This window comes from Hypanus sabinus, chromosome 11 (assembly GCF_030144855.1).
Source record: "Hypanus sabinus isolate sHypSab1 chromosome 11, sHypSab1.hap1, whole genome shotgun sequence".
Taxonomy (NCBI): Eukaryota; Metazoa; Chordata; class Chondrichthyes; order Myliobatiformes; family Dasyatidae; genus Hypanus; species Hypanus sabinus.
The window spans coordinates 12,585,468-12,612,550 of record NC_082716.1 but is presented as its reverse complement, the minus strand read 5'-3'; the positions used below and the strand labels follow the sequence as shown (position 1 = coordinate 12,612,550).

General features: G+C 43.9%; 2 protein-coding genes across 5 annotated transcripts in view; both read left to right on the top strand.

The window, feature by feature from the left end:
- Positions 1-27,083, top strand: part of miga1 (mitoguardin 1) — a 180,542-nt gene that overhangs the window by 139,135 nt on the left and 14,324 nt on the right. The window contains exon 17 of one of the 2 annotated variants that reach the window (XM_059983783.1): positions 23,484-24,329. The exons of the other annotated variant lie outside the window; for it this stretch is intronic. Within the exon in view, the coding sequence (XP_059839766.1) occupies positions 23,484-23,517 (34 nt within the window). The 3' untranslated portion in view covers positions 23,518-24,329. Of the gene's footprint in view, positions 1-23,483; positions 24,330-27,083 lie in introns of those variants that run through there. 2 annotated transcript variants of the gene reach the window in all.
- nexn (nexilin (F actin binding protein)) overlaps positions 3,276-27,083 on the top strand; it is an 81,236-nt gene continuing 57,428 nt past the window's right edge. For all 3 annotated transcript variants that reach the window (XM_059983779.1, XM_059983777.1, XM_059983778.1), the window contains exon 1: positions 3,276-3,452. The gene's annotated coding sequence lies outside the window, so the exon portion shown is untranslated. The remainder of the gene's footprint in view (positions 3,453-27,083) is intronic.

Genomic DNA, 27,083 nt, shown 5'->3' with positions numbered 1-27,083 from the left:
ACATGGATGGGCTGCAGCAGTGGAAGACCACAAACGTACAGTCAGTGGTTACTTTATTAGCATCATGAAGTGCCAAATAAAGTGGCCACTGTGTGTATATTCTGTGCATTTATTTTTCTTATGTAATGAACACTTAAGCAGTTCTTTAGCATTGAAAATTCAGAGCCCATTAAATTGTTTTCCCCAGCCTCAGGGCAGAGAAATGATTTACTCTGTCCAGGATGATGCCTTAATTGAGAAGCATGGTCATAAAGTACTTACTAATTTTCCCTCAACCGTCTTGGCAGTGTGGGCTGACTTGCAAGTTGTTGGTTGATTATAGCAATTCATTTCAACTTGTTAGTCACAAAACAAACCCAGACATGATGCAAGGAAATGCCAGAGATGGAAACTTCGGGCACTCTAGGTCCAATGTTGTCTGTTCTGTTTAAGTCTGTTAAATTTATCATATGCTGTGTCTCAAATTACTCTTACAGTGGGAGGGGGGGCGCGGTGGGAAGGTTTGACTTTGGTAAATAGAGTCAATTGGGCGATACTGGTTCCTGTTCAAACAGTTGTTCTGATTGTTGTTAACATAAACTGTGTAAGAAAAAATTTCCAAGAGACGTGTCTAAAGAGCCGATACTGCCAGATTAACATTATCAGCCTTTGTTAAAACTCAGCAGCTCACCACTAACACTATGCTGTGTGAATACCTGTACACTGTTTATCTTTAGCAACAAGTTTTACAGAGGTAACACTTAGAGACACAGGAGGCTACACATGTTGGAACTCAGTTTCTGAGCAGCTTGCTATTGTTCATATATTTATTCATTTAGGTATTTATCTATTTATTTATTTGTTTATTTATCCCTCTGTCTATCCATCAATCCATCTACCCATCCATTCATCCATCCATCTTTTGCTTGTGAAAGGAAACTGAATCATGTGGAGGAAACCCACGCAGTCACGGGGAGGACGTACAACCTCCTTACAAGCAGCGCCAGAACAGAACTCAGGTCACTGACAGTGTAATAGCGTTATGATAACTGCTGTTGCATGCTACCATGTGTCTAGGGGTGGTTGGGGTAAAGAGTTGTCGATAATCTGGGGTTTATTTGACCCAAAGACATGTCAACAGTTCCTTTCTCACCCGCAGTGAAATTTTGGGAATTGATTGGCATCCCATCTAAAACTTACCACATCAGCCTAATAGCTTGTTGGATTCCTTGAGCAATTCCAATGTAATTGCACTGTTCCAGCACGGAGTTACTGGGATTTTGGGAAGTCTTTAGACTGAATCGGTCCTCTGCAAGTCCACTGGGGTAGTCAAAGGCTTAATATCCATGTGTCCACTGAAGGATATTGACTGTCTTGGGGTTAGCGGACTGTGTGGCTGAGTGGGTAGGAGGGAGGAACGGGGCCTGTCTTGCTGCTGACTAGTTGCTTGTTGTTCAGCCAAGCGTTGTAGGCATGCTATGTTGGTGCCAGAAGGTGTTGCAACACTTGCAGGCTGTCCCCAGCACATCCTTGGGTGTGGGGATTGTCTTGATTCTTGAGCCTGCAACTTTAACCCAGTTTCCTACTTCCAGACACTGAAGATTGTGGCCCCAGAGATCTGTGTACAATCATCCAAGTTGACCATCCAATCCTGTTGGAAGTCTTATGAAGGGGTTCTTGAACCTAAGCACCAGAACAATGCTTAAGATTTCCACCACCTAAGGAACTTCTGTGTTATTGAAGCAAACAGTTCCATCAGGACTGGGGAAAGCTCTTGGCCCAAAACGTCGACTATTTATTCATTTCCGTAGATGCTGCCTGACCTACTGGTTTCCTCCAGAATCTCGTGTGTGTTGCCCTGGTCTTCCAGGATGTCTTGTGTTTTTGACTGAACATCTTATTACAACATTTTGCACCTGTCCTTACAACTAAGAAAGAGACTGATTGGCCCATCAAATCTATCCTAGTCCACAGACCAATCCCAATTCCACGCTAATTTTCCCCCAGAACCTATTCTCCCCACATTCTAATCACCTCTAGGGGCAATTTACAAAGGCCAATTTCCCCCGCCAACCAGCATGTCTTTGGGATGTGGGAAGGAATCAGAGAACCTGGAGAATGGAATCTGACAAACCTCTGCATGATGACACCTCAAATGGTCCAGGATCTCTGGAGGTGTCAGGCTGTGTGCTGTTCTGAAGAGCTGATTCCAGTCCCTGGTCACGGCCTCTGTCTTCCATGTGAAGATGGATGTATCCTATATTACAGCTGCGACTGGGTGTAGTGGACAGCTAGGAAGGCTACCAAAACTTGCAGTGTGATCTCTCCCAGATGGGAAAATAGGCTGAAAAATGAGAGATTGCATTTAATGCAGGCAGTGTGAGCAGTTTCCCTTTAAGAGGACAAACCAGGGTAGGACTTCCATGATGAATGGCAGGGCACTGAGGAGTGAGGTAGAACAGAGGGATCTGGGAATACAGGTCCATAATTCCTGGAAGGTAGCATCAGAGGGTAGGTATGGATGCAAAGAGAGTTTTTGGCACATTGATCTTCATAAATGTACAGCTACCTACAGGAAAGATATCAATAAACTTGAAACGTACATTGGAAATTTACAACGATATTGCTGGGACCTGAGGACCTGAGATATAGGGAAGGGTTGAATAGGTTAGGACTTTATTCCCTGAAGTCAGGAAAGTGATTGAGATCTTATAGAGGTGTGATGTGGGGCTTAGACAGGGTGACTGCCTATGGTGATTTTCACCTCAGGTTGAGCGGGATTAGAGCTGGAGTTAAAAATGAAAGGTGAAATATTTAAGGGAGATCTGAGGGAGAACTTCTTCACCCGGAGGTTGGCACCAGCCTGGAATGAGCTGCCAGCAGAAGTGGTGGTTGTGGGATCAGTTGTAACATTTAAGAGAAAATTGGATAGTTATATGGATGGGAGGGTAATGGGAGGCTATGATCGGGGTGCAGGTCGATGGGACTTGGTAGAACAGGTTAGCACAGACTAGATAGGCTGACAAGCCAGCTTCGGTACTGTGTAGACTCCATTAATGCGTGTCCTGAGCTGACCACTGTACCATCCCTCCCGTGTCCGCGGTTGACCCCCTGACAGTCACCCCAGGGGAAGCATTTTCAGTAAAGCTGACACGACCGGGGCCTGACTTCCACCGACGGCAGCGAGTGAGAAGGGGTTAAGGGAAGGGGGCAGGGACCCACGTGCTTGTAAGTATATTATTAAAAGCTAACAGCTGAAGAAGCCGTGTCCCGGATCGCGTGGAATGCGGCAGACAGTGAGCGAACGGGACTTTTATGGAAACTTGCTACGGGGGAGACGTAATTTTACCCAAACGACATTGAGACTAATCGGTGGTGGTTGAAAACGGCTTAACAGCTCTCTCAGTCGAACCAACTCTCTGGATTACCGCCGGTCGCCAGAATTGAGAGAAACGGAACTCCTTTGGTACAAGGTAAGTTTAACTTTAAAAATCAATACTGTAATCCTAAAGGAGATGGGGTGAACTGCGTTTCGAGGGGAAAATATATAGATTAAGAATTGAAATCACACACACGGGTACGTGTGAAAAATCAGAAACGTACAAAATGCTGGAGGAACTCAGCAGGCCGGGCAGCATCCATGGAAAGGAATAAAATAGTCGACGTTTGGGACAGATCCCAGCGCGAAACGTCGACTCTATTCATTTCCATAGATGCTGCCTGACCTGCTACCTCCCTCCAGTATTCTGCGTGTATTGCCCTGGATTTCCAGCATCTGCAGTATCGCGTGTATGGAGAAAAAGTAACTTGATCTAGTTTTAAAGTCTTGGACATGTACGTATTTTCATACCCTTGGTGGTACACTTGTCCCTTCTGGCCAATAGGACGGCGGTTGTAAATCGGCCAGACCGGTGGGCGAGAGGTGACACTGGCCTTCTCCACCTGCATGTGAAACATCCAACATTAAAGGTTGTTCCGCCCAAAAAAAAACAATTCTTCGGATTTCCGCTGGCCGCTTTGACAGGAGCGCTCTGAGTACCCGACCAGCGAAGCAGCCTCTCTGTCTTTGCTCCCTTACCCCGGAGCGGGGACGTTCACCTTCTCAGGGAGTCTGAAGTGATTTTTTTTTAACGCCAATAGGTTGTTACTCTAACAGAGTAATAAAATGATCACTGTAATGATTCCAACAGCTGTTTACAGGATTTGAAGCGCCTCTTTAAGGTTATTCCCTATTATGCAGCTGGGAACTCCGCCGGCAAATTGTCAGCGCTCCCTCTAACAGCAACGAGATCCTTATTGTGTGTGTTTGGCGGCGGGGGAGAGGGTTAAAGCTGGAAAAGTTAATATTGGCCGGGATACCCGGCGTGAAGTCCAAAATAATCAAGATTCAAGATTGTTTAATGTAATTTCTAGTGCAAAGGGGAACGAAATCGTTGTTACTCTGGATCCGATGCAGCCCAAAAACATTTAGAAACAGCACACAATAAATATAAACGCACAAGACAGTGTGTAAATAGTGACACTAAGCACAGGAATGTCTGTACACAGTGACTCTGACAAGAAATGATAAAGGAATGGTGTTGGGGGTTGAGCTGGGTGGGTTAGTGGGCGGGGGTATTGATCAACCCCTGGAACTTGGAGAGTGCGCAGAGGAATTCTGGATTAAATCGCCTTCAAACAGACGCGTGTCGCACATCAAATGCGAAGCTCAGTCTGCCCCTGCCTCCAGAAACCAGAATTCAATGTGATCTGTTTTATTTAGTGGGCAAACTGGCATCGGGAGCTGACAGTCAAATCTTGGTATTCGCTATTGTTGCTAATAACGTGCCCCCCTGACCATTTCATCACTTCAAGAGTATTCTGTAAATTCGCTGTAACTGGTTCTGGAAAAGGTGCTGGTGTCCCTCCCCCGCACCCCGCAATCTCGTGTCCGGAACCTCCGACAGTGCAGACCGCAAATTGCCGGGATTTTAAACTCAAACCCAAGAGGAATCCGGTTGGGGCAAACCCATAACGAATGCAGAGGGGGAGGGTCACAATGGGCCATGAACACTACCTTGTTATTCCTCTTTGCACTAAGTGGAGCTTGTGCTGCCGCCGCAGAACAACGCGTTTCACCATCTATGTCAGTGATAATAAACCTGATTCCAATTCTGGGATAAGGCAGCCACTTCCATTTTAATAGCTTTCTGGAATGTCGAGATTATTTTTGGCTCAGGTTTGTCACCTGGGAGAGTTTTTGGATTAAAAAAAAACTTATTTCGTAATTTATTTCATTTAAAATACATCTAGGTTTTGCCCACTTGAGAATGCAGTAGATCAAATGTTCTGCTTAAAACAGTTGTACAAAATGGAAACCAGCCCTTCGGCCCAACTCAAATATGCTAGTCAAGGTGCCAGTTGGGCTAATCCCATCTGTCAGTGTTTTGCCAATATCCTTCACTAAGGTCAAACGAGGGATCACAAAGATCACAAGTGGAGAGAGTGAGAAACTTTAAGTTCCTAGGTGTCAGTATCTCTGAGGACCTAACCTGGGCGTAAATATGGAAGGCAAGACAACGGCTATATTTTATGAAGAGTTTGGGGAGATTTGGTTTGTCAGCTAAAACACTCGGAAAACGTGTACAACTGTACCGTGGAAAAGACTCAACTGGCTACATCACCGTTTGGTATGGGTGGGGGCTACTGCATAGGATCGAAGTAAATGGCAGAAACTTGTAAAATTAGTCATCGCTATCATGGGTACTGTACTAGCCTCCGTAAACATCCACAACAGGGATCAGTCCCTTACGAACCATCATTAAGGATCCCCTCCACCCAGAACATACTCTCTTTTCATTGTTCCCATGAGGAAGGTGGTACAGAAGCCTGAAGACACAAACTCAACGATTCAGGAACAACTTCTTCCCGTCTGCCAACGGATTTCAGAATGGACAGTGAATCTATGAATACTACCTCACTATTTTATTGTTTTTCTTTGCACTACTTATTTTAACTATTTAATATACATGCATATACTTAATATAATTCAGTTTTCCCCTTTATATTTATTTTATCATGAATTTCATTGTACCACTGCCATAAAGTTAATAAATTTCACGACAGATGCTGGTGATATTAAACCTGATTTTGATTCTGAACTGCAGGTGTCTCTGATTCCCTGCATTTTATTCCCTACCACATTTATTGCCCTCTCGGCTGATGTTCTAAAGCGGCACTGAGAGCGTGCAGAGCTATCAATACAGAAAGGTGCTGGGAAAGGGCTAGTAACATCACGAAGGATCCCACCCACCCTGCTTGTGGACTGTTTGTCTCACTCCCATCAGGGAGGATGCTATGTAGCATCCATGCCAGGACCACCAGACTCAAAAACAGTTACTTTCCCCAAGTAGTAAGGCTGATCCATACCTCCACCCACTAACCCACCCTCAACCACCACTACTTTATCATTTCCTGTCAGTCACCTTACTTACAGACACTTCTGTGCATAGCATCACTTTATGGCACACGATCAATCTATCTACATAAGCTAACTTGTGTTTTATATTTATTTTATTTTTATTATTATTATTGTCTGTATTTTTGAGGTTTTTTGTGCTGCAATGGATCTGGAGTAGCAATTATTTTTTTCTCCTTTAAACTTGTGCCCTGGAAATGACATTAAACAACGTTGAATATTAATATGACCAATGACTTAAAATTCCTCCTTGTTGCCATAATTTGCTTATGCTTATTGATTGAACTCAAGTTCAAGTTTAATTGTCATTCGACCATAACATGTAAATGGCTAAATGAAACAGTCTTCCTTTGGGGTCAAAGCACATATAGTCACACACTGCACATATCGTTATGACCCAGCACATACAGTCACTTGTTAATAATAGCACAAATCCCTGAGCAGCATGGCATTGATGGGGCGTGGATGTCATCCTGGAGCCACACGTAGACTCAGAAACAGTTACTTTCCCTAAGCAGTAAGGCTGATCAACATCCCCACCCCTCCACACCCCCCAACCACCACTACTTTATCATTTCCTGTCAGTCACCTTGTGTACAGACACTCCTGTGTCTAGTGTCACTTTATGGACATTCAATCAATCTATGTATATAAGCTGAAGTATGTTTTTATATTCATTGTGTATTTTATTACTGTGAAACTTTTCTTATTGTATTTTTTTGTGCTGGATCAGATCCAGAGTTACAATTATTTTGTTTGCCTTTACACTTGTGTACAGGAAATAACACTAAGCTATCTTGAATCTCTCTGAGGTGATGTTAGACCTAAACTCCCCCACCCCTTCCCTCTCATGAGGATGTAAAAGGTCCTTGTGACTATTTTGAGAAAGAACCTATGTGTGCTGGAAAATACTTATCACACAAAGCACATCATAAAAACCAGACTCTGGGACGGCTTCCATCTTGTAGTTATCAGGACCACTCATGATGCTAAAAGGTTAAATCCAGATCTCTCGGATTACCTTGTTGTAGCCGTAGCACTTTATCAGTCCATCTGAACTGTACTTTCTCTAGAGCACAATATTCTGCTCTCTGTCTTCCCATTTTGCTGCCTCACTCTACTCGTGTGTAGCGTGTAGTGTCTGTATGGTCCACAGTCACAAAGCTGTACAGTATGATAAGAAGCATAGATTGAAGGGACAACCAAAGACTTTTCCCCTATGACATGACCTATATGAGGGGGCATAACGTTAAGGTGATCGGAGGAGTGTATAGGAGGGAATGTCTGAGGTAAGTTTTTTTTCAGAGACTGATGGGTTTTGATTGTAATGCCAGGGCTGGTGGCAGAGGCAGATACTTTAGGGTCATTTAAGAGACTCTTAAATAGGCACATGAATGTAGCTCATGGGTGTAGTGGCTAGTGCAACACTATTAAAGCTCAAGGCTTTGGAGTCCAGAGGTCAGTTCTGACATGGTCTGTAAAGAATTTGTACATTCTTCCCATGACCATGTGGGTTTCCTCCGGGTGCTCTGCTTTCCTTTCACATTCTGAAGATGTACCAGTTAGTAGGTTAATTGGTCATTGTAAATTGTCCTGTGATTAGGGCAGGATTAACTAGGTGGGTTACGGGAGAGCACAGCTTGTTGGGGCCAGAAGGTCCTCTTCCATGCTGTATCTCTAAATGAATAAACAAACCCTTCACGTTGACCTGTGGTTGGGCTATTTAAGTGCAGAGCTGTGTATCTTGTTATGAAATTTAATACAATATAAATTAAATATAAATTGTTAGAAGAACTCAGCTGGTCAGGCAGCACCTACAGAGAGAAATAAACAGTTGACATTAAGAAGGGTCTCAGCCTTAAATGTTAACTGTTTTATTCCTTTCCATAAGTCGACTGTTAGGGCCATTGGGTTCATCAACTCTAATGATGGATTGATCATGTTGGATTGGACATAGACCATTACAGCACCCGTCAGCCCACTTTGTTGTGCTGATCTTTTAACCCAAGGTCAATCTAATCTTTCCCTCCCACATGCTCCATTTTTTTTATCATCAATGTGACTGAGTTTCTAATGCCCCTTCTATATCTGCTTCTACCACCATCCCTGGCAGGATGTTTTACATACACACCACCCTCTTGGTAATGAACTTACCTCTGACATCCCCTTCCTCCCTATATTTTCCTTCAATCACAGAAGTATGTCCCCATTATATTAGTCATTCCCACAATGGGAAAAGTCTCTGGCTATCCACTCAATCTATGCCCCTTATCATCTTGTACACCTCTATCAAGTTACCCTCTTTAAATCTCTCTCCTCTTTTTAATTTTGTGCCTTCTCTCGAAGATTCTGCATTTCTGCTCCACAACAGCCGTACATCTAATGTTCATCTCTAAACTGCCACTGAACTTGCGAGCATTTAGATGGGTGCATTACTGGAGTTCGCCAAGGAGGCAGTGGGTTGACCCAACGTGCTTTCATTTACAGAGTGGGAGTGCATCAGTGTTCCCTACGAGTACTGGATTTTATTTGTTCCTCCACTGGATGAACTTGGTTGGCCAAGACACATCTGCCACCTTTAAACAGTCTCTGAACTTAGCAGTAAATTAAAAACCATTGTAGTGGTCGGTTGGGTAACTTATTGCATCTGCTGCTCCTAGAATGTCCTCCTCTACATTAGTGAAACCCAATGCAGACCTTGAGACTGCTTTGGTGAACACTTTCGCTCTGCCCACTACAAAAGGGAGGATCTCCTGGCGGCTACCCATTCCAATTTGACTACAAATTTCCATATCAATATGTCTGTCCATAGCCTCCTCTACTGCTTGATGAGGCCAAACTCGGGTTGGAAGAGAAATGCCTCGTATTCCTTCCATGTAGCCTCTAACCTGATGGCATGATCATCATTTACTCCAACTTCCGGTAACCACTCCCCACTTTTTTTCATTTCCCAGTCTATTTACCTGTCCATCACGACCCTCTGGACCCCGTCCTCCTTCTTTCTTCCATAACCGATTGTCCTCTCCCCTCGGATTCCTCCTCCTTCAGCCCTTTACCTCTTCCACCTATCGCCTCCCAGTTTCCCACTTCATTCCCCCTCACCCGGCTTCACCTATCACCTGGCAGCCTGTACTCCTCCCCCTCCCCCCACCATCTTTATTCTAGCTTCTGCCACCTTCATTTCTAGTCTTGATGAAGAGTCTTGTCCCAAAACATCAACTGTTTATTCCCCTCACAGATGCTGACTGACCTGCTGAGTTCCTCTAGCATTTTGTGTGTTCGGAGTGCAACAAGGAAAATGTAAGAAGGGGGCCGGAGCAAACAAAATTCATAGACAATTTACACCTAGCTGCAGTTGCCAGGGCCCCAGTTGCCTTATCTTTACCTTCAGATCATTGTTTCTAATGAACAAAAACTGAATAGATGTTCAATTTTTTTTAACCTCCGTGAAGCAAGCCTGAAGCACAGTTCGATGGGTCCAAGCCATAGAAGAATCAATGTATTAAGTAATTACAGTATATTAGATGGTCTACTTTTTAATTTTTTTTTACTTAGAGATACAGCCTAGTAACAGGCCATTCTGGCCCAATTAACCCTTGCTGCCCAATTACACCCATGTGACCAATCAACCTCACTAACTCGTACATCTTTGGACTGTGGGAGGAAACCAGTGCACCAGGAGGACATGGGGAGGACGTACAAACTCCTTATAGACAGTGGCAGAAATGTACCTGGGTCACCTGTGATGTAATAGTGTTATGCTAACTGCTTTGCTGTTGCGCTGCCCCAAATACTTAATGAAAGTGATTCTCAAGAAAATGAATCTGGAGGTAATACACGGTGATATATATGTACATTGATAATAAATCAACTTTGAAAATTCCTCTTACTTTTGGGAACGCTTTGCCTTCACATTTCTTCCAATATTTCAATCATCATAAACTGTCATTTAGCAGTGTTAAATATTATTTCCACATGGTTATTCATAATATACTCCTTGAATATGTATAATTCTTATACTGAAATGGTCCATTTAGACCTTTGGTAATGCATAGACATGTCTTTATCTGGACATTACTTTTCCCCTTGGAGTTTAAAGTAAATTTATTTTCTAAGAATGTATAACTGCTCCTGATCCTGGTGCTGCGGGACTATAGTCTCCTGTACTGCATTGGTGATGGCAGCAATGAGAAGAGCTGACATAGATTGGTCACCAAGCACCTACACTCCATTCACCAGAAGAAGAAGGATCTCCCAGTGGCCACTCATTTTAATTCAACTTCCCATTTCCATTCTCATATTTCATTCCATGTCCTCCTCTACTGTCATGACAAGGCCACACTCGGGTTGAAGGAGCAACACCTTGTATTCCGTCTGGGTAACCTCCAACCTGATGGCATGAGCATCAATTTCTTAAACTTATGTTAAAGCCCCCCCCTCCCCCACTTCACCATCCCCTTTTCCCCCTCTCACCTTATCTCTGTGCCTGCCCATTGCCTCCCTCTGGTGCTCCTCCCCTCTTTCTTCCATGGCCTTCTGTCCTCTCCCATCAGACTCTCCCTTTGCCAGCCCTGTATCTCTTTCATCAATCAACCTCCTAGCTTTTTACTTCACCCCTTCCCTCACACCCTCCTGCCTCCCCCACCCCCCAGTTTCACCTATCACCTTGTGTTTCTCTCTTCCTTCCCCCACCTTTTAAATCTACTGATTTTCTTTATCCAGTCGTGCCAAAGAGTCTCGGCCCTCTTTTTCCATAGATGCTGTCTGGCCTGCTGAGTTCCTCCATTTTATGTGTGTTGCTTGGATTTCCAGCATCTGCAGACTTTCTCTTGTTTGTGAGAGCATGGCCTGGATGGTGGGGGTCCTCGATGATGGGTGCTGCTTTCCTGTGGCAGTCTTCCGAGTAGATGTGCTTTCTGGTGGACTTCTCCTGCAACGGACTGGATTGTATCCTCCACTTGGGCTTGTGGTTTAAATATGCGAGTTTTTTTTTCCACTGAGGAATATCATCTCCAATATGAACATCATTGTTAGAACAGTAACAATTAAAGACAGAAGTAACTATCATTTCCACTGGACAGGAGGATCCTAGGGGTAATCAAAGCTGCTGAATGCATCATTGGCACCAACCTACTCGCCATCAACGTGATGTATACAGAGAGGTGATAGAAAAGGGGCCAGTAGCATAATGAAGGATCCCACCCACCCTGCTCATGGACTGTCTGTCCCTCTTCCATCGGGAAGGAAGCTGTGTAGCATCCATACCAGGACCACCAGGCTCAAAAACAGTTACTTTCCCCTGCAGTAAGGTTGACTGACACTAACTCCATCCACTAACCCATCCCTTCACACCCCCAACCACCACTACTTTATCATTTCCTGTCAGTCACCTTATGTACAGACTCTCCTGTGTCAAGTCTTACTTTATGGACGCACAATCAATGTATATAAGTGAACTTGTGTATTTATATTTGTGCTTTTTTTAATGATTGTGTTCCTTGTTGTGACTTTTTTTGTGTGTGTGCTGCAACGGATCTGGAGTAACAATAATTTCATTTTCCTTTGTATTTGTGTACTGGAAACGGCATTAAACAATTTAGAATCTTCAATCACACTCACTTGGATGTGCTCAAGTTCCTTAACCCTTATGCACAGCATTGGTATAGGTTTGTAGATAGATGTAGATAGTAATGGGAGGTTATATGGGAGGCCGAGTTTGAGGGTCAGCGCAACATTGTGGGCCGAAGGGCCTGTAATGTGCTGTACTATTCTATGTTCTATGTGGTATTCGTTATGTGCAGCTAGGTTGGACAACAGCCTTGGGATCAATGGCTAATTAACCATTTAAGATGTAACTGCTAACCAGATCATTATCAAAAAAAAATCCTGGAAATACTCAACAAGTAGTCTGTATTTTTGAGACCTGGCTGCGTATAATATGGTACATAACACAGTTTGTTCTGGAAAAGTGTCTTGAATGAGTTATGGCTTTTCTCTTTGAAGTGAAGGAGGATGAAAGGTGACTTGATAGAGGTGTACAAGATGATAGGAGACATAGAGTGGATAGACAGAGACTTTTCCCCAGAGCAGAAATGACTAATTCAAGGGGTTACCATTGCAAGGTGAATGGAAGATGTCAAAGATAGGCTTTTCTTACACAATTAAAGTTCATGTTGATTGTTAATGAACTATACACTTATATATGGCTAAATGAAACAAAGCTCTTCTGAGACCAAAGTGCAAAATACAGTATATCACATACAGCACAAAATCAATAACACAATAATATTAATAGATAATCTGTGGATATGCAAATTGACAAAGTATATGTGTGACATAGTTCAGTATACAACTGTACTACTGTTACTGGCGCTGTCAAAAGTGATGTGTACTGAGTGGTACAGGGTGTTCAGAAACCTCACGGCCTGGGGGAAGAAGCTGTTACCCAGCTCAGTAGTTCTTGTACTTGTACTTTCTGCCTGATGGTAGGGGGTGAAAGAGATTCACACCTAGTGGTGGATGTGTCTAACACCCTCCCAAAGATGGTGGTTGATGCACCATCAATAACTCTCCGAGACGTGAGGCAAGATATAGGGTTTTATTGGCTGGAAGAAAGAACAAGCAGCAATTGACCACCAAACTGCATCCTGGAGACTGAGGCCAGGGCTCAGGCCTCAATCGCCTTTATACCGGGGTCCATGGGAGGAGCCACAGGAGCAGTCAGCGGGGGGAGGGGGGCGTGTCCAGACAGGTATATGTAGTTCACCACAGTGGTAGAAGCAGATACTTTAGGGGTATTTAAGAAACTTATAGATAGGCACACGAATAACAGAAAAATGGAGGGCTGTGTAAAGGGAAGGATTAGATTGATCGGAGTAGGTTGGAAGGTTAGCACAAGATGGTGGCCGACGGGCCTGTAGTGTTCTCTATTAAAATCGAAGTTGTGTTCAGTTTTTGGAGGAGATCATGAGGAAGTGAATGAACTTGATCAAGAGAATAAGAGTTCTAAACTTGGCCACTGACAGGATGGAGTCAGAACAATATGATATGCTTCCAGAATGCAAACATTGGTAAATAACTATTACATGATGTCGTCATCCATTAATTGATGTTGGACCCTGATGTTTTCGGCCCAAGGTTCTTTGGCAGTCAAGAATGAGGCAGAAAACTTGTTGCTTACAATCATTTATTAAACATTATAAGAATGAAACAAGGGGGGAAGGGAAGAGTGAAAGACAGAGCCTAGTGGCAAGGGGAAAGAACAAAGAAGAGGCAAAGAGACCAATCCAACGTAGTCTGGTCTTGTACCAGATTGCTAATTCCATTGCGTTTGCATAGATGACAGTTAACCAATCAGATAGCCCCATTCAAGTAATGTGATACCCACCACTGGAGCTAAGAAGTTATAAAAGCAATCATAACCACAACAAAACACACTGAACAATCACATGTACATAGATAAGTATACAAAAAGCATAAGAAAGTTAAACTACAAGGAAAATAATAATTCTATAGTCCCATCCAACACTGATCTGTTCTTGTGACAGGAACGAGCAACAGAGCCGTCAGTCACCAAGCGCAACATTCCTACTACACAAGTGTCACAGCTCTGTTCCATCAGGTTTCTAAAATAGCTTGAAGATAATTCCACTGGGCATGTTCAGTTAGCTGACTTGTCAGGAAATCTCACCCTCCAGCTGTGCACGTTACTCTGATACTTCACAGGTTTGAAACCCACGACCACTTCAAATTGAATTCATATTTGTGCCTGCCCTGGACTTTAAGGTAATTTCTCCCATAGGGCTAACAAAGGAGAACATCAGTATATCCCAGACATTTTGGCATGGCTGACAGTGCACATAAAAATAATTGCAGCTTCCACATGGGCGTATAACTGCCACAGTTTATATTTAGCCATGGTGACAGTTCAAATTCTTCAGTCCTTTTTTTAACATGGGTCAGTCATTTAGTATCTTAAGCTTGTTGTACCATTCCATTTGCTTGATGTTTTAACTCTAATTACTCAACTTTGTGTTCTGTGCCTTTAATATTGTTCTTCTAAAATATTTTATAGAGTTCCAATTTCTTTTGCCCAAGCAACCTCAAACTTTTGGGGGTCTGGGCTGGTTTTCGGACTCCTGCTGTGATCACTCAGTCCTCACTGTGTGAACGAGGGACGTAGGTAGCACGGTAACATGGCGGTTAGCGTAGTGCTTTTCCGCGCCAGCTGTAAGAATGGGATTCGCTTCCCGCCACTGTCTCTAAGGAGTCTGCATGTCCTTCCCATGATCATGTGGGTTTTCCCCAGCTGCTCAGGCTTCCTCCACATTCCAGTTAGGGTTATTGATTTTTGGGCCTACTATGTTGGCATGGTGACATTTGTGGCTGGCCCCCAGCACAGCCTTTGTTGATTTGATTTGATGCAAAACAATGCATTTTCCTGTATGTGACAACTAAAACTAGTCCTAGAGCACAGAGTAGCACAGTACGTCCTTTGAACCATGATGTTGTGCCGACCTTTTAACCTACTCCAAAATCAATCTAGCCCTTCCCTCCTACATAGTCCTCCATTTTACTCTCATCCCTGTGCCTACTAGAAGAAGGCGACACAAAAGACCACAAATTCTGGGACTCTGGAGCAATACACAAATTGCCGGAGGAGTAGGTGGGCACAAAGGCCTGTTCTTATGCATTAGTACTCCAAGCGTTGACTCAGCCATGCCCTATCCTCAGCAGGTCAGGCAGCATCTGTGCAGGGACATAGACAGCTGGTCTTTTGTGTTGAGACCCTTCACTGTTCCGCAGTTACTCCAGCATTTCATGTGTTGCTTCTTTACACTAAATCTGAACATCTTCATCTTGCTCCCAATGTTTTCCCCCACCACCGCCAACCTCATATTCTGCACTCCCATTTTGACCAGTTCTCTTCCTGATTTATAGCCATTCAATCAAATCCTTCAATCATTTTCTGAACACAGAACAGTACAGGCCCTTCAGCCCACAATGTTGTGCTGACCTTTTAACCTACTCCAAGATCAATCTCACCCTTCCCTCACACATAGTCCTCCATTTTTCTTTCATCCATGTGTCTATCTAAGAGTCTCTTAAATGTCCCTAATATATCTGGGTCTACCACCACACTGGCAGGGTGTTCCATGCACCCACCACTCTTGTCAAAAAAAAACTTGCCTTGACATCTCTCTATACTTTCAATCAATCATCTTAAAATTATGGCCTCTCATAATACCCTTTTCCACCCTGGGTAAAAGTCTCTGGCTATCCACTCGATATATGCTTCTTGTCATCTTGTACACCTCTATCAAGTCACCTCCCCTTCTCCTTCGCTCCAATTAGAAAATCCTTAGTTTTCTCAGCCTATCCTCAATCCAGGCAGCTTCCTGATATATCTCCTCTGCACCCTCTCTAAAGCTTCCAATTCCTTCCTATAATGAGGTGACCAGAACTGAACACAATACTCTGTGTGGTTTAACCCTCCGCCTCTACACTCGAGGGAGGTAGACTAGTCCTATCCGTATATTTGGACGGATGCACTGGTTATATTGACCTGCAGGTTGGGGTTAACTTTAACTTGCATTGTTGCTGCATCGTGGTTCGTATGCAGATATATTCCCTAATTCTGAAGATGACAGATTGGTACATGCCTTTAAAATAACATTTATTTGAATTAGTGATACAGCACACTAACAACATGCTTCCGGCCCAACACTGCCAAATAATGCTGCCAAATTACATCCATGTGACCAATTAACCTACACTTGTTTGGAATGTCTGAAGAAATCTGAGCACCTAGAGGAAACCCAAGCGTTCACGGGGAGAATGTGCAAACTCCTAACAGGCAGTGGTGGGAAGTGAACTCAGGTCACTGGTACTGTTGTAGTGCTATGCTGCTGTGGCACACGGTCAACATAAAACTGCGTTGAGATTAAAGTAACTCTTCTGGATGATGCAGAGTATAAAATGGTGCACATAAGGGGCATCTTCACAACAGCCCAAATATCGAACTTGCCATCACACAGAAATATACACTTGGAGGAGTTAGTAATGTTTCCTGGCCAATGCTCAGAATCGACAGAGGGTTGTAGGCTCAGCCAGTACTATCAAGGTACAACTGTCTTTGTCATCAAGGGCCTCTTCAAAAGTAGGGGTTCCTAAACTGGGGTCCACAGACCCCTTGGTTAATGGTAAGGATCCCTGGCATAAAAAAATTTGGGAACTCCTGTTCAAAAGGTGGTGCCTCAAGCAGGCAGCGTATATGAGAAAGGAGTCCCATCATCCAGGACATGTCCTCTCCTCACCTTTATCCTCCATCAGAGAGGAGGCAGAGGAGCCAAAAGACCCACACTCAATATTTTGGGGACAGTTTCTTCCCTTGTGTCATCAGATTTCTAAATGGTCCATGAACACTACCTCACTATTTTGCTCTCTTAATGCACTAATTTAAAAATATTTCTTATTGTAACTTAAGGTTTTATGTATTATGCTGTTGCAAAATAACAAATTTTATAACTTATGTCAGTGATAACAAATTGATATTCATACATTACCTACACTCCGGGACTCTGAGGACTTGTGGAAACTGTGTGGTGGTTTCTTTCGAACTTTAGTCTTTTAACATATTTGGACTATTTTTACTGTGTCCATAGTCTGTTTTTTTTTTATCAATTATGCTATTGCTTGCACTGTTGTAACTATGTGGTTTTGTGCGGGTCTTGTAGCTTTAGTTTTTGGTCTTGTTTTGTCTGGTGGAATTGGAGCTCCTTTCTGGGAAACTCGCTAAGATGGTAGCACAATATTAATACGTAGCAGCCTCTCCAGACTCTGGATTGGGGATTGCCAAACGTTATGTGGATTTTCTAGTGTAGTCTGTTTTGTCTTGTGCTTTTGTGATATCATTCTGGAGAAACGTTGTCTGATTTTTTAACTGCATTGCATTTAGATAGATAGATAGATACTTTATTCATCCCCAAGAGGAAATCCAACATTTTTCCAGTGTCCCATACACTTATTGTAGCAAAACTAATTACATACAGTATTTAACTCAGTATAAATATGATATACATCTAAAATCACCCTCCCAAAAAGCATTAATAAATAGCTTTTAAAAAGTTCTTAAATAGATTACTAAAGTGCATTGAGTGGTAACTTAAGCTCAGTTCTAACCCCGGCACTTAACATATCTTGCCCCTGGTGGTTGAATTGTAGAGCCGAATGGCGTTGGGGAGTAATGATCTCTTCATCCTGTCTGAGGAGCATTGCATTGACAGCAACCTGCCGCTGAAGCTGCTTCTCTGTCTCTGGATGGTGCCGTGCAGAGGATGTTCAGGGTTTTCCATGATTGACCGTAGCCTACTCAGCGCCCTCCGCTCTGCCACCGATGTTATACTATCCAGTTCTGTGTCCACAACAGAGCCCACCTTCCTTACCAGCTTATTAAGACGTGAGGCATCCCTCTTCTTAATGCTGCCTCCCCAGCACGCCACCACAAAGGAGAGGGCGCTCTCCACAACTGACCGATAGAACATCTTCAGCATCTCACTACAAACATTGAATGATGCCAGCCTTCTGAGGAAGTACAGTCGACTCTGTGCTTTCCTGCACAGGGCATCTGTGTTGGCAGTCCAGTCTAGCTTTTCGTCTAACTGCACTCCCAGATACTTGTAGGTCTTAACCTGCTCCACACATTCTCCATTAATGATCACTGGCTCCATATGAGGCCTAGGTTTCCTAAAGTCCACCACCATCTCCTTGGTCTTGGTGATATTGAGACACAGGTAGTTTGAGTTGCATCATATCACCAAGTCCTGTATCAGTTTCCTATACTCTTCCTCCTGACCATTTGTGGTTTCTAAATGACAATAAACTGGATCTGATCGGAGATATCATTCCATTTCCACAACAGAGGGAAGAGCTTCTTTACCATGACATTTCGAGTGCTCGATGCGGGTAGAAAGCCAGGCTATTAACCTCTATACTTAAGCTAGAGGGAAAACTAAAGACCTTTATCTCTGTCAACTAGAATAGCACATACAAAATGCTTGAGGAACTCAGCAAGTCAGGCAGGATCTTTGGAGAGGAATAAACAGTTGACATTACAGGTTGACACCCTACTTCAGAACCTGATATTCGCGTCCATAGATGCTGCCTGACCTGCTGAGTTCCTCCAGCATTTTTTGAATTTTGCTCTGGATTTCCAGCATCTGTAGAATCTCTTGTGTTTATGATCTCAACTGGAAAGTTTCTGTGAGGATTGGTACCTTCTCATGGTGGAGAAGTTTGTGAGTTCTTAAGAGCAATGCCGCCTGGAGGTAGGGTCACCCACGGCGGTAAGGTCAAAGGGGAAGATTCCAGACAAAGAGCGATCCAACCTAGACCTCAATGGTGGAGCTGGCAGAAGATGATGACACATTACAATGCCAGTGAAGGTGGAAGAAGGCTGCAGGAGAGCAGGGTCCCCAGTCGTCTTGGACCCTGACTCTGATCTGTCAAGGACTTGTATGATGGCTGTCTGTGTATCAGTCATCCCCACATTGGCCATTCTCAGCCATTCTCCTTTAAGGGACTCCGCCATAACATCTCAGATTAAATCCTATATTGATCCCGGACCATCTTCTACTGCCATCTGAAGACCTAATAGACAACCACTTAAGGGAGCATCAAACGCGACTGGAGTGATTGCATTACTACTATGACCAGGTCTGGTTGAGCACGCTGCTGATTGTGATTCCACTGATCAAATAGCCTAACTCATTGGATTTGGACGTTAGATATTTCATTTTGATTTTATTTGCTTAGAGATGCAGCACAGTAACGGGACCAATGAGCTTGAGTTGTCCATCTACACCCACATGACCAATTAATCTTACTGTCCAAAGGCGTGCGAGTTAGATGACCGATGCATGCGGAGAAAACCTGCGTGGACACGGGAGAACATATACAATCTCTTTACAGACAGTGTGGGAATTGAACCGGAGTCGCTGGGGCTGTCAAATGTTAGACAAACTGCTATGCTACTATGTGGTTCACCACACTAAGTATGGTGCAAAATCTTTGGAGACATGGGAATAATTCCCAGAATCAGGTTCAATGTCACGAGCCTATGATGTGAAATTTGTGGTTCAGCAGTAGTACATTTGTGGTGAACTATGTGCCTGTCTGGACACGCCCCCTGCTGACTGCTCCTGTGGCTCCTCCCACAGGCCCCTGTATAAAGGCGATCTGAGGCCTGACGCTCGGCCTCAGTCTCCAGGACTTAGTATGATGGACACTCACTCCTGGTTCCTTCTTCCAGTCAATAAAAGCCGATATCTCGCCTTGCGTCTCAGTGTGAGTTATTGATGGTGCATCAACATTGCAATACATAATTTTTTTAAAAAGCCCACAAATTACAATATGAACATATATATAAATGAATTAAATGACAACAATGAGAAAATCTACAGATATTGGAAATCTAAGCAAACCACAAAATACTGGAGGAGCCCAGCAGGCGAGGCGGCAACGATGGAAAAGAGTGAAGAGTCGATGTTTGGGGCCGAGACCCTTCAGCAGGAGTGAAATTAGTTGAGTTCTGCAAAATGAGAGCAAAAAAAAAAGAGAACATGGATTGAACATGTTGTGAACATGGACCATGGATTCATTGCCATTCAGAAACCTGATGATGGAGAGGAAGAAGCTATTCCTCTGCTTCACGGCAAGAATTTTGGGTGTACTTGGTCTTTTCAGCCACAGCTTCCAATGGTGCATGTACTGATTTTTTTTTTGGGGGTTGGAACTTGGGTTTGTAAGGTCTCAAAATGGGCAGGTTTGTAATGATCCCAGCTCTGTGAAGCACTTCTGTGTATCAGGACCTCCTAAAGCACAGGGTAGTGACGTTCAGTGGGTACCATTGTACATCAATGTTTTAAATGGCCTTACTCCCACTCCAGGATTCTGGTTGATAATGTTAATTACTAATTGTTTACAAAGTACTTTATTTGCAAGGTTGATTTTAGAGTAGGGATTCCCTTGGTTCACAGTAGGGGTCCATAGCATAAAGGCTAGAACCCCTGTTTTAGAGACAAACAGCAGTCTTTCTGTTGTTTCCTTCTAAATAACTTTTCATTTTACTCCCCTGAATATTTCCTCCCCAAACCCAACCAGTAGTTAGCCACAGGAAATTGTCCTTTTTTATATTAAAAAAAAATCAGAATCAGATTTAATACCACTGATACGTTGTGAAATTTGTTGCTTTGCAATACATTATAGTAGAGAAACTACAAATTACAGAAAGCATATAATTATTTGTATTATATTGTTCACAAACTGTTGTCATGTATAACATGACATTAGGAATGATTACCTTTATTACACATTGCTTGCGAAGTTGGACAGGGTTCATTGAGTGTATGGACTAGTGGGGCTGAATGGCCTGTTTCTCCGCAGTTTGTCCTTTGTTTGATATTATTGAATAAACTGGTCATTTTAACTTGCACTCAGCTAGTGTGAATCCTAACCAACAGGCTGTCATTGGCAGGAACTTTACTCAACGGCAAATTTCAGAGTTCCCGATCTTCTAATATTAAATGCCCCTCTCATTCTAAACTTGGGGAGGCGGGGGTCGTAGTGTGGTCACATAACCAGGACTTGTGATATGCACCTGCAACCATCCACCACCTGTGCCCATGGCTTCACGTGACCGTGAATGGGGGGGGGGGGGCATGGCTAAGCAGGGAAGGATTGTCTTTGGTAGAGGTGTATCTCCTCACCCAACCCACCCAAACAACGCTATTAGGGAGATCATTCCTGAGTCAAAATTCAGGAAGGGCAATAGATTTCCAAGTTGGGATGATGTGTAGATTGGGGGGTAATTTCCAGGTGGTGGAGCTCCCTGTACTTTTAAATGTGCTTGCCCTTGCAGCTGGTAGAGGTGGTGTGTTTGGAAGGTGCAGTCTAAGGAGTCTTGGTGAGTTGCTGTCATGCGTCCTGTAGATGGCACGGATTGCTGCCACTGTGTGCCAGTGGTAGAGTGAACTCACGCTGGCCTTCATCAGTCAGGGCATTCAACATAGAACATAGACCATTACAGCACAGTACAGGCCCTTTGGCCCACAATGATCAAACTAACCCTTTCCCTCCAACATAGCTATACACTTTTCTGTCATCCATGTAACATTTGACACTCTGACTAACCAAGAAACTATCAACCTTGGCTTTAAATACTCAGAGTCCTGGCCTCCACTGCCATCCGTGGTAGCAAATTTCACAAATTCACCATCCTCTGGCTAACCTGATGAAGGGTTTCGGCCCGAAACGTCGTCACTACCTCCTCCCATAGATGCTGTCTGGCCTGCTGAGTTCTGTCAGCATTTTGCGTTTTTATTTATTTCCAGCATCTGCAGATTCACTCGTGTTGTCCTCCATATCTCTGTTCTATACGGACATCCCTTTATTCTGAAGCTGTGCCTTGTGGTCCTAGACTCCACCACTATAGAAAAATCCTCTCCATGTCCACTCTGTCTGGCTTTTCAATATTCGATTGGTTTCAATGAGATCCCCCCCCCCCCATTCCATTAAAGTACAGGCCCAGAGCTATCAAACATTCTTCATACATTAACCCGTTCATTCCCAGAATCATTCTCATGAACCTCTGGATCCTCTTCAATGCCAGCACATCTCTTCTTAGACAAGTAGCCCACAACTGCTCACAATACACCAAGTGCAGTCTGACCAATGCCCAGTAAAGCCTCAGCATTACATCTTTTCTCTTATGTTCTCATCCTCTCGAAATGAATGCTAACATTGCATTTGTATTCCTTTTTGCTGACTCAGCCTGCAAGTTAACCTTTAGGGAATCCTGCACGATGACTCCTAAGTCCCTTTGCACCTTTGATTTTTGAATTTTCTCCTCATTTAGAAAATAATCTACACCTTTATTCCTTCTACCAAAGTGGATGACCATACGCTTCCTTGCACTATTTTCCACCTGACACTTCTTCGCCATTTTCCCAATCTAAGTCCTTCTGCAGACTCTCTTGCTCTTTTGTAGGTATTATATAGGTGGAGGGGCAGCTCAACACTGCCAGCCCCCACCCCATCTGGTATCGTCAGCAAAGATGGCCGCAAAGCCATCAATTCCTTCATCCAAATTATTGACATATAACGTGAAAAGAAGCAGTCCCAATACCAACCCTTGCAGAACACCACTTGTCACTTGCAGTCAACCAGAACAGGCCCCTTGTATGCCCACTGTTTGCCTCCTGCCAATCAGCCAATGCTTTACCCATGCTGGTATCTTTCCTATAATACCATGGGCTCTTATCTTGTTAAGCAGCCTCATGTGCGGCACCTTGTCAAACACCTTCTGAAAATCCAAATAAACAACATCCACTGACTCTCCTTTGTCTATCCTGTTATTTTCTCAAGGAATTTTGTTCCTTTGGCATTGAGTTTCATGATATCTCAGTATCATATTTCCAATCATTCCGCAAATCCCTTCTTGCCTTTTTGTATCTAGCAATCTATCTCCCTTTTTAAGTAGGCTCTGTGACTTGGCCTCAACCATTATTTTGTAGTGGAGAACCCTGTAGGTTTAGTGTCCTCTGTTTGGGGACACTTCTCATCCTCATCAGGCATATCTTGCCCCACTGAGATTGTCACCCCAGATTCCAGAATATCCCAGCAAAGTGAAATACCATCCCTGAATCTGCTCCCTCTGGCTCTGGTGGCACTTTAGGTTTTAATGAGATCTCCTCACTGATCAAAAAGGCACAGAAGCATCTACGCTCTCCGTGAGATCGAGGCACGTTAGGCTCCCTGGTCCCATTCCAGCAAGGTTCTACAGGAACGCCGTCGAGTGTCCTGTCTGGCTACATCATTGTGTGAAGCATTGCACCACAAGACATATAGAGGGTAGTTAAAAACCACCGAGAGGATCATCAGGGGCTCCCTTCCCCCGTTTGTGACATTTACTGGGGGCATTGCAGATGAAGGGCCCAAAGCGTTGTTGAGGATCCCAGCCACCCTTACCACAATCTCTTTGCCCCACTAGCATCAGGAAGGAGGTACAGGAGCATCAGGACTAGAACTGTCAAACTGGGTAACAGCTTCCTCCCTCAGGCTACCCTGCCACCACTGAGGTCTCATCACCAGGACATTGAGGTGTTTACTGTTTATTGTTTACCTGCACTGCTTTACTACATGTATTTTGAATTGTATTTTAGAACTTGTTTATAATGTAATATTTTGGTTTGTTTTGTGTGTGATACACCATGTGGGGACACTGTGGTCTGGAGGAATATCATCTGGGTTGTATACATGTACAGTCAGAAGATAATGAACGCATTCTAAACTCCAGAGAGTTGAGGGAGAGCAAGTTTTTTGTCCACTTTCAGGACTTTATCTACTGGAGTGCAGGAGAATGAGAGGAGAGTGGATGGAGGTAGGTTGAATGAAGCAGCTTTTCTCATGGGTTTAAGGGGGAAAACGTGAAATGTTTAAGAGGAACATGAAGGGGAACTTCTTTACTCAAGGAGCGGTGAGTGTGTGAAATGAGCTGCCAGTGAAAGTGAATGAGGATTAGTTTTCAACATTGAAGAGAAAATTGGACAAGTACGTGGATGGAAGACTATAGTCCAGGTGTGGGTTGAGGAAACGAGGCAGAGTAATTATTTGGCATGGACTAGACGTGCTGAAGGGCAGTTCTATGACTCCAAGGTGGCACTATAGCATAGAGGTTAGTGTAACACTGTTACAGCGCCAGCCACCCAAGTTCAGCTCTGCCACTGTCTCCTCCAGGTGCTCCAGTTTCCTCCCACATTCCAAAGACATACGGGTTGCTCAGTTAACTCACACAAAATGCTGGAAGAACTCAGCAGGTCAGGCAGCATTTTTGGTAATGAACAAACAGTCAATGTTTCGAACAGAGACTCCTCATCAGGACTGGAAAGGAAGGGGGAAGATGCCAGAATAGGATGGTGAGGGGCAGGGAGGGTATGGAGGACAAGCTACAAGGTCATAGCTGAAACCAGGTGAGTGGGGAAGAGGGGGAGGATGAAGTAAGAACTGGGAGGTGATAGGTGGAAAAGGCAAATGGTTGGAGAAGTAAAAATTTGATGAGAGGTGAGTGGACCATGGGAGAAAGGAAAGGAGGTGAGGCACTGGGAGGTGATAGGCAGGTGAGGAGAAGAGGCAAGAGCCCAGAGTGAAGAATAGAAGAAGAGAGAAGGGGAGGAGATAAATTATCAGAAGCTGGATAAATCGATGTTCATGCCATCAGGTTGGAGGCTACTCAGACGGAATATGACGTGTTGTTCCTCCAACCTGAGAGTGGCCTCATCATGGCCAAAGAGGAGGCCACGGACCGACATGTTGGAAAGGGAATGGGGAAAAGAATAACTTCTGTTAGTCACAAAGACATTCCACTTTTGGCAGATAGAGCAGAGGTGCTTGACAAAGCAGTCTCCCAATCTTCATTGGGTCTCACCAATGTAGAGGAAGCTGCATCGGGAGTACTGGATGCAGTAGAAGACCCCCAACAGATTGACAGGAGAAGCATTGCCTCACCTGGAAGGACTGTTAGTGGCTCAGAATGGAAGGGAGGGAGGAGGTGAATAGGCAGGTGCAGCATTCTGTTGCTTGCAGGGATAAGTGCCAAGAGGGAGATTAGTAGCAAAGGACGAATGGACAAGGGAATTACGGATGAAGTCATCCCTGTGGAGAGTGTGGGGGGTAGTGAGTGTAATGATATGTTTGGTGGTGGGATCCTGCTGAAGATGGTGGAAGTTGCAGAGAATGATGTGTTGGATTTAAAGGTAATGCAGTCGTTATGGGAGATTTCAACATGCAGGTGAACTGAGAGAATCAGGTAGGTGCTGGACCCCAGGATAGGGAGTTTGTGGAGTGTCTAAGGGATGTATTTTTGGAACAGCTTGTGCTTGAGCCAACCAGGAACGAGGCTATTTTGGATTTGGTGATGTGTAATGAACAGGAATTGATAAGTGATCTTGAAGTAAAGGAGCCATTAGGAAGTAGTGATCATAACATGATAAGTTTTTATCTCCAATTTGAGAGGGATAAGGGCAGATCAGAGGTGTCAGTGTTGCAATTAAATAAAGGAGACTACGGAGCCATGAGGGAAGAGCTGGCCAAAGTTAAATGGGCGGATGCCGTGGCAGGAAAGACAGTGGATCAGCAGTGGCAGATATTCTTGGGGATAATACAAAAGATGCAAAAGCAGTTCATTCCAATGAGAAGGAAGCATTCAAAGAGGTGGAAGGGGCCACAGTGGTTGACAAAGGAAGTCAGAGATTGTATAGCATTAAAGAAAAAGAAGTATGACAAGGCTAAGATGAGTGGGAATACAGATGATTGGGAAAGTTTTAAGGAACAGCAGATCTTAACTAAAAAAGCAATACGGAGAGAAATAAATCAGGTATGAGCTCAGTCTAGCCAGGAATATAAAAGGGGATAGCAAAAGCTTTTTTAGCTATGTGAAGAGAAAGAAGATAGTTAAGAACAATGTTGGCCCCTTGAAGAATGAATTGGGAGAAATTGTTATGGGAAACAGGGAAATGGCAACAGAATTTAATGCGTTCTTTAGATCTGTCTTCACCAGGGAGGACACAAGCAATCTCCCAGATGTATGGATGGGCCAGGGTCATAAGATATCAGAGGGATTGAGACAGATTGACATTAGGAAAGAAACTGTGATGAGTAGACTGGTAGGACTGAAGGCTAATAAATCCCCGGGTCCAGATGGTCTGCATCCGAGGATTCTAAAGGAGGTGGCTCAGGAAATTGTGGATGCATTGGTAATCATTTTCCAATGTTCCTTAGATTCAGGATCAGTTCCTGAAGATTGGAGAGTGGCTAATGTTATCCCACTTTTCAAGAAGGGAGGGAAGGAGAAAACGGAGAACTATCGCCCTGTTAGCCTAACATCAGTCGTGGGGAAGATGCTTGACTCCATTATTAAGGACGAAATAGTGGCACATCTTGATGGCAGTAATAGGATTAGGCTGAGCCAGCATGGATTTACCAAGGGCAAATCATGCTTGACTAATCTGTTGGAGTTTTTTGAGGGTGTAACAAGGATGTTAGACGAGGGCAAGCCAGTGGATGTTGTGTACCTAGATTTTCAGAAGGCATTCGATAAGGTGCCACATAGGAGATTGGTGAGTAAAATCAGAGCTCATGGCTTTGGGGGCAGGGTTTCAACATGGATAGAAAACTGGTTGGCAGATAGAAAGCAAAGGGTAGCAGTGAATGGGTGTTTCTCAGACAGGCTGGAGGTAATGAGTTGGGTACCACAGGGCTCTGTATTGGGACCACAGCTCTTTACGATTTATGTGAACGATTTAGATGAGGGCATTGAAAACTATATCAGCAAGTTTGCTGACGATACTAAACTGGGTGGCAGTGTGACATGCGAAGAGGACGTTAGGAGAATACAGGGAGACTTGGATAGGCTGGGTGAGTGGGCAGATACTTGGCAGATGTCATTCAATGTGAATAAATGTGAAGTTATCCACTTTGGAAGCAGGAACAAGAGGGCAGAGTATTGTCTGAACGGTGTAGAGTTAGGTAAGGGAGAAATGCAAAGAGACCTAGGAGTTCTAGTTCATCAGTCAATGAAGGTGAATGAGCAAGT